The sequence below is a fragment of the Petromyzon marinus genome, chromosome 27, assembly GCF_048934315.1.
Source record: "Petromyzon marinus isolate PM22_M1 ecotype Great Lakes invasive population chromosome 27, UKy_Petmar_22M1.pri1.0, whole genome shotgun sequence".
Taxonomy (NCBI): Eukaryota; Metazoa; Chordata; class Hyperoartia; order Petromyzontiformes; family Petromyzontidae; genus Petromyzon; species Petromyzon marinus.
In genome coordinates this window covers 12,512,129-12,520,807 of record NC_133693.1, presented here as the reverse complement: position 1 = coordinate 12,520,807, position 8,679 = coordinate 12,512,129, and the positions used below count along the sequence as shown (strand labels likewise).

Genomic DNA, 8,679 nt, shown 5'->3' with positions numbered 1-8,679 from the left:
AGTGTTCCTGAATAAGTAAACAAATGGTTGTGCCATTGGAAAGTCAAAACCAAGTCAGGGGTGGATGTGGCCCTATATGGGGCCTGTGCCATGGAATCAATTAGCATGACGAGATGCTCGTGAATAAAAGTGGAAAGGTGGACAGGGTTATAGAGATGAGTTTTAGATTTAAACCTTTCAGGTAAGGGCCCACTGAGCCGTACAGCTCTTTTTCAGAAGCGACCTGGCCACAAATGATAGCTCAACGAAGCGGCTTATCACGTGGAATTGTATCGGAGCTAAACACTCTAAGCGCACGATTCTAAATGTGGAGGGAAAAAACGGAGGACCCGGAGAAAAATCCACGTGACCACGGGGAGAGAGAGACGCAAACTCCACATATACAGCAGGCGTCATGATACATTGTGTTCTATACTCATGTCTCGGGGCTCAGAAGAGTAGTACCATGTGACACCACTGTGGAGTGACAACAGCCAATGTGATGCCATATCGGTGACATCGCCTTCTCCTTTGGGAATAACCAACACAAGTTATTTTTCGTTTTTTTGTTGAGATTTTTTTGGGGATAAAAAATGTAAACTGGGAGCACAGGTTGTGATATCACCAAACAGATATTTACACCTTCTTGGTTCTTTCGGTAAAGTCACGTAGAATGGAAATAAAATAATGAAATAGAATTTTATTGTTTTATTTCATTATTTTATTTCCATTCTACGTGACTTTACCGAAAGAACCAAGAAGATGAATCCCTGCAGTCACGAAAGCTTTAAATCGAGATATTTACACCTGACACGTACTGTCCACCTTCACAGCATACTCGTTGATTTTACACAAAATGCTACATTATTCACAAGTTCAGCTTGAATAATTAATGTACAATGACGACGATCAGCAATGCTGTTTTTTGTTCAAGAGTTGCTGGTGTCGGCGTTCATGCATTTTGTGAATGTGTGGGCTCTTGGCAGTGCTGCGATCCAGATGCTTTACTTGCAGAAAGATGTGTTTGTAATTGAATCCAGTATTTACAGTAATGCTTTATGCAATTATAAAGCATAATTTACTAATGTTATGGCAATGCGTTGTAATGCAACCTTAATTTCCTTGCCAAGTGCTCTAACTGATGATCGCAGGCAAATCGAAAAAAAAAACGTCACGACATGAATGGGCTTCGGGCGTACGCTCACGACGGTTCTTGGCAAGGAATTCTGAGGTTCGCTCTTGACGCGTGTCTATAATCTGGACGCGCGTGCAATTTCTGCTCAAGAATACGGCTCAGTCATTGTCGCTGTGGCGTGATAACTTTGAGGCACCTCGCCAGCGCATTGCGGCTCGCGCTTTGTTTGTTGGGTGGATCTTTTTGTCATTGAAATGTGGAGGCTTGACCCCCCCCCCGCCTCTGCTCGGTGTGCACAGCTCTGCGCCCGGTGTGCACGTGGAGCACGGGAGGCTGCTGCCGTGAGCGGCGTCATGGTCGGAACGCTGGACTCGCAATCTGGAGGGCTGCCGGCTCGATTTGCCCGGCGGGGCAGTTGAAACGATGTTCAAGGTTTCTTAAATCCCTATTTCCTGACTGCGCACGATCGTTACCCGTACCCCGGGCAGGGCAGCGAGAAGCCTGGACGACCTCCCCCGATCGGATCCCTCATCTCGAGGGCGCATTGCGCCGAGTTCGTTACACATCACCTGCTGGTTTTTTTCTCTCTCTCCCTCTTTTTTAAATCTACTTGGTATTCTGGGTTCTTGAATGACAATATTTGTTTTTATATATTTACATACACATACAACAACAAAAAACCTCCCGTTTCAAGCCACCAGGCATATAGAGTTAAATGGGATCGTCAGGTCGTGTGTGGTGGGGAAGAGTAGGCAACGAGATACAGTCGAGAGGAGCTCAAAGATCCCTCAAGTGGGAGGCCTCTCTGCAGGCAGCGGCACGAGCCAATCGACATTCGGGCTGCCCCTTTGCGCATGAGCACGGCGTCACTCCTGCACGCGGGCGCTCAGCCACGTGGACATTGTCTCTGGCTTTTAAGCCCCCCGACCACGCCCGCGAGTGGGTAACGTCGCCAATGATGGCGCTGTTGATGGCGCGTGCGTGCTCACGGTGAAATATTACGTTTAACCCCTTTTTAATACGGAAAAATATCGCGTGCAGGCGGACAAATCCTGACCTTATAATAGATCCCATGCCATTTACATTTTCCAGTAAAAATCACGAACGAATAAAGTATGCGAGTACGTTAGTGCGCCATCTGCCAATGCTGGACATAATTTCGCACTGAATGTATGGATTGGTAGAGCGAGCACAACTGTTGAGCCGAGGCCGTTCATTTTATCTTCTCCAATTTCCTTCGAAGCATAAAATAAACATCGTGGGAAATTAACGTTATGGCACAAACATAAATCTTAACCCTTTCCCATTCCGATGTACGTCATCAGTTTTTTTTCCGATTCCCAAATCGGAAGAAGACGAAGCCAAATAACTTTATCGGTACCGAGGCTCCCACAAGGCCATGCGGGGGGGGGGGGGGCGTGTGGCACAGTTTGGCGCCAGCTATCGTGGAGTGCGGCGGTCGTGTTGCAACAGTTCTCTGCGGTGAGTAACAACGTGTTCAAAAACAACGGTGATGCTACGCCTCTCTAAATAACATTAACGCTGAAGCGCTCGCGCGTGCCGAGATTCGGCGGTGAGTGGGACGCCGCCCGCCCTGCAACTCGCAGTCGTCTCGGAAACGTGAAAGGGGTTGATAAGGGAAACAATAAAAGTAAAAATGTACATTCACGTACAAAAAGCAATTTCGTTTGCAGATCACTTTTTTTTTAACAAACCGCAAAGTGCTCACACTCCCAATGGCAGATGTTTCAATACGTCACCCGATAAGGAGGTGATAGGAATTGCTTACCCAGGTCAGGTGCTGTTAGTAAATGCCACGTACTCTATCAGGTCATTGCCAATCATTGTAATGACTCACTTTCTCCAAGGTGACTTGGCTGAAAGGCTAAACACACACTTTGCCTCAAATAGATATCCCCCTGAGTAATACCACTCGGTTCAGAGAGCCAGATGCCAATGGGTAATTTAGAAATTGTGAAAAAAAATGTATTCCCTTCAGGGGACATTATCGTAAAATGCTTTATCAGCAAAATAAAAATAAATCCCGTTATTTGTCAGCTTTCTCCTTATGTGCCAATCACATACGTGGCGAGGACACGGTAATAACCGAGCGTATTCATAAGCACAGGATTACATGAGACAAAACCCCGCCGCAAATCTCGTACTCGTTGAAATCCAACATGTTCATACACGGTGGCTTAATGTAATGCCATCGCGGATGATTTACACGTAGCACAAAAACATCATTAGCATCAGTGTGGAGAATATGAGTAACAACATAAATAATCAGACAATGCCCCTCTTTCACCTGTCTGCCGCTCCACCTAATTTTTTTTTACATATCCCATCAACCGCACGGCCTTCTGGGAGTACATAATTTCGGCAAAGTTGGTGCAACGTAAACTTGCGTTGAACGAATGCCGCTGAAATGATTCTCAGCAGGCTGAGAAGGAACATTCACGGGGAGTGTGACGCTCCCGATTTCCAGCTCAGTGGAATTTCACGTGGCCATTCTCGCCTCTTTCAGGTGCAGCGACAGGGACATTGCCCCACAAGCCTGGACACCATCCGCGTCCCTTCGCACGCCATGGGGTTGTTTAGCTGGTGCCGTTTCGTCTGTTCACCATGGCGATCAACCATCCTTTTTGACGTGATTCGGCTTTTATCTTGAGGCTCCAGTCCCTCGGGAAAGGCACGACCGCCAGCCCTCGACTCCTCCTCGTCGTGCGTGGTCCAAAGCGGGATACATCGATGTCAGGCCCGGGTCACACCTGGCGCTGGTTCAACCGTGCGTTTCGAAAATGGACTTGGTCTTATTCAAACGGAATGGTCAGAAAGCTGTGGAGGACTGTGCAGGCGTGACGAGATCACGTTCATCAGATGCGCTTGCAACTGCCCGTCCCGAGGTGCGTCTGTGTTTCTCTCACCTTTATATAAAAATTCTCACTAATGCTCGTCGTTTTAAAAATGTTTAAAACAAATAAATCAGCCCCATGGGTCAAGAGGGCCACGTCACGAATCCGGCACTATCGCCGCACAAGAGCTAACGTGCACGACATCGGACCGTCATGCGTCGGCGAGTGTCCCTTCTGAAGTCATAGCGGAGAGTTGGCAACTTTGAAATGTTTTTCATTGTTTTTTCCTGCGACGGAGGACCCCCGTTGCACTGCCAAAAATACTGCCGATGTTTTATGCCTCACCTTGTCGGGGTTGACAGCAGCGACGATCCACACACAGTGGGAATCACCGTCATAGAAGCCCGGGTAGTTGGGTGAGAAGATGATCCCACTGGGACCTTGAACATTCTCACCGCAGTTCTGAGCTGTAAAATGGCAAAAAAGAAAAATTACATATTTTTAAATATAAAATTTCATTTATTACAATGTACCCACCTGGACGTTTCCTTGAGTTGGAACATCCTCGTTTGCAAAGGTACAGTGAGGGAAAAATGTATTTGATCCCCTGCTGTTTTTGTACGTTTGCCCACTGACAAAGAAATGATCAGTCTATAATTTTAATGGTAGGTTTATTTGAACAGTGAGAGACAGAATAACAACAAGAAAATCCAGAAAAATGCATGTCAAAAATGTTATAAATTGATTCGCATTTTAATGAGGGAAATAAGTATTTGACCCCCTCTCAATCAGAAAGATGTCTGGCTCCCAGGTGTCTTTTATACAGGTAACGAGCTGAGATTAGGAGCACACTCTTAAAGGGAGTGCTCCTAATATCAGCTTGTTACCTGTATAAAAGACACCTGTCCACAGAAGCAATCAATCAATCAGATTCCAAACTCTCCACCATGGCCAAGCCTAAAGAGCTCTCCAAGGATGTCAGGGACAAGATTGTAGACCTACACAAGGCTGGAATGGGCTACAAGACCATTGCCAAGCAGCTTGGTGAGAAGGTGACAACAGTTGGTGCGATTATTCGCAAATGGAAGAAACACAAAAGAACTGTCAATCTCCCTCGGCCTGGGGCTCCATGCAAGATCTCACCTCGTGGAGTTGCAATGATCATGAGAACGGTGAGGAATCAGCCCAGAACTACACGGGAGGATCTTGGCAATAATCTCAAGGCAGCTGGGACCATTGTCACCAAGAAAATAATTGGTAACACACTACGCCGTGAAGGACTGAAATCCTGCAGCACCCGCAAGGTCCCCCTGCTCAAGAAAGCACATATACATGCCCGTCTGAAGTTTGCCAATGAACATCTGAATGATTCAGAGGACAACTGGGTGAAAGTGTTGTGGTAAGATGAGACCAAAATGGAGCTCTATGGCATCAACTCAACTCGCCGTGTTTGGAGGAATGCTGCCTATGACCCCAAGAACACCATCCCCACCGCCAAACATGGAGGTGGAAATATTATGCTTTGGGGGTGTTTTCTGCTAAGGGGACAGGACAACTTCACCGCATCAAAGGGACGATGGATGGGGCAATGTACCGTCAAATCTTGGGTGAGAACCTCCTTCCCTCAGCCAGGGCATTGAAAATGGGTCGTGGATGGGTATTCCAGCATGACAATGACGCAAAACACACGGTCAAGACAACAAAGGAGTGGCTCAATAAGAAGCACATTAAGGTCCTGGAGTGGCCTAGCCAGTCTCCAGACCTTAATCCCATAGAAAATCTGTGGACGGAGCTGAAGGTTCGAGTTGCCAAACGTCAGCCTCGAAACCTTAATGACTTGGAGAAGATCTGCAAAGAGGAGTGGGACAAAATCCCTCCTGAGATGTGTGCAAACCTGGTGGCCAACTACAAGAAACGTCTGACCTCTGTGATTGCCAACAAGGGTTTTGCCACCAAGTACTAAGTCATGTTTTGCAGAGGGGTCAAATACTTATTTCCCTCATTAAAATGCAAATCAATTTATAACATTTTTGACATGCATTTTTCTGGATTTTTTTGTTGTTATTCTGTCTCTCACTGTTCAAATAAACCTACCATTAAAATCATAGACTGATCATTTGTTTATCAGTGGGCAAACGTACAAAATCAGCAGGGGATCAAATACTTTTTTCCCTCACTGTATCCAGTCGTCAATTGACGCGTACGTAGCGGACGCATAATGACACGCGCGTTTGCACGCAAGTGAAATCTATCCCCCTGTATCGAGAGTTAAGAGTCGCCCAGCCCTCCTTGACAAGTGGCTTGGTGATGAACAAAAGCAACGCTACCCGTTACTGCGCCTTTCCACGGCAATATTCACAATCTCTTCCTTGGTTCCTGATTGGTTCCAGTTCGTAGACAGTTAACGAAAACGTCATTTCAAATTGAAACGCATTATAAACCTCCATACAAACATGGTCGCACAACGAGCAACTGATTTTTTTTTAAACATTAATTATCTAGAGTTGAGACGTGGAGTGAAGAATGGGCAGTCAGTTATTATAATCTTGCTACAAAGCTCTCATTCGCATCACAGCGTGGCGCCGTGGAAGTGCGATGTTGCCTGGTATACAGGAGGTCATGGGTTCGATCCTGACCCTGACCACCTGCATTTTTGGAGTTTGCATGTCCTCTCCGTGGTCAAGTGGATATTTCTCCAGGTCCTACGGTTTTCCCCTCCACATTTAGAAACATGCGCTTAGAGTTAAATTTTGATTTGGCGGTTTGCATTAATTTAAAATTTAATATGCAAACCGCCACTTCTTTCAAATGTTTCTTGCCGTTGGTTTTTTCACACCTGATGGTGACCGTTTGCGTTATGGTCGAAACGTCGTGAGAATTTTTATTGTTTTATATATATTTTATTGATTTATTGTTTCCCTTCAACGTGACTTTACCGAAAGAGCTAAGACTATGCGCTTAGAGTATTTGGCTGCTATACATTTCTACGTGATAAGCCGCTTTCTTGAGCTATCATTTGTGGCCAGGTCGCTTCTGAAAAAGAGCTACATAGCTCAGTGGGCCTTATCTTTTTGTTAGACATCGAATAAAGACGGTCACTGCATCACGTGCTTTCAGATGTGCTTCTGCGGCCATCTGGAATACTTTTCCTTACAATATTAGGAAGCTGCTGGAGCTATGCACTTTTTAAATCCGGATTACAAATCATTTCTTTCTAAATGATGTTTGTATTTAGTTTATTGTCCTTACCCCGCACCTCTGATTAGCGCGGTTAGCTAAGTACAGTTCGACAGAAATTCAAGATACATACATATCTGGTGAAATTAAAAAAAATAGTTTCGTTTATCATGCCGGGTATTATAAGAAACAAAATGAACAATCCATCTACTTCCCATATCTGTCCCTTCACGTAAAAATATAAATGTATTTTTTCATTATCTACACGGCCTTTTGGGAGTGATTTGTTTTTTTAGAAGCATTATTTGGAGGGACAGACACGGGAAGGAGGTGTATTTTCCGTGGATTTATTTTGCCAGTAACTAGTTATAGTTCTTGTTTCAGGTGGCTCTACTCTAACCACTGGAGTCCCATCGGAGCAGTTGGTGAAGTGGAGTAATTGTCGAGCTGCGACAAGTGGTTGATTCAGGTGATAGTTGACTAAAAATTAGAATCCACTCCTTCTTTGTGGTGACTTTCTCGGATCCATTTAAAGACAGCAGCCAGCCCAACATCCTCCTGAAGGAGGAACCCCCATTCAAGCCATGCCCAGCGTGATGCGGATGATGATGCCTGTGACATCACCGCGTCCCGCCCATCACCTCCCGTCCAGTGGTTACACGCGTTATCCAATTAGTTGAGTAATTAAACCTATAATTGGTAAGGTCATTGATTGCTTAAGCAGTCAGAAAACCCAGCTCAGGGTGATTGTTTTCAATCATGGTAGGGTGGCTCCAGCAAGTTGTCCCCTCCAAACCGGCACGCGTCAAAGAGGACGCTTCGCCACTCTCGCACGAAACAAAGTCACTTGGGTGCCTCGCGGAGCATCCGCAACGTGACGCAGCCTGGCCAGCGATGTGGAGCCGCCGTCGTCCCAGGGTCCCGGGCCGATGGCACTCCTCGAGATGCGCCGCTCGCGATGGCGGTGACCTCGCTGCTGAACGTGCGCGTGACCTGGCGAGGTCGTGGGCACCCCCCCCCCCCCCGCCGGACGAACGCACAAACCTCGACCTCAGGCTCGACCGCGTCAAACGAGGATGCACCGCTGTGCATTCGTGAACGCATTTCAGCGCGGGTCCTGCGTTTCGCGAGATGACTATTGACGAAATGTGCAGTGGACACCGGCGGGCTATCTGCCCATGGATCGTGATGATGATGACGATGATGAGAGCGTGTGTGTGTGTCCGTGTCCCGGGGTGTGTAGCAGTTAGTGCACTGCGCTACGAACCCGGCGACCCGGGTTCAATTTCCGCTAACGGCCAACACCAGTGACGATTATCTGGACCGATCCTGGCCCTCCCCGAGGTCAACTCAGCCTCAAATGAGTACCTGGTGTGGTGTGTAAACATCGTCACTGGGGAGATAAAGGCGGCCGGGCGTGGTGTTGGCCAGCCACCCCTCGTGTGCCGTGCTAGCCTTCATAGGTGCTCGCTAATAGCACTTGCCCCAACAGTCTATTAAAGCTATACAGGGAATCTTTGTCTTTTTTTCGTC

At 46.8% G+C, this 8,679-nt stretch overlaps 1 protein-coding gene across 4 annotated transcripts in view; it reads right to left on the bottom strand.

Annotated features, from left to right (window-relative positions):
* Nucleotides 1-8,679, bottom strand: part of LOC116946465 (CUB and sushi domain-containing protein 3-like) — a 692,643-nt gene that overhangs the window by 236,833 nt on the left and 447,131 nt on the right. For all 4 annotated transcript variants that reach the window (XM_032961364.2, XM_032961362.2, XM_032961363.2 and 1 more), the window contains exon 10: nt 4,315-4,436. In XM_032961364.2, coding sequence (XP_032817255.2) covers nt 4,315-4,436 — 122 coding nt within the window. The remainder of the gene's footprint in view (nt 1-4,314; nt 4,437-8,679) is intronic.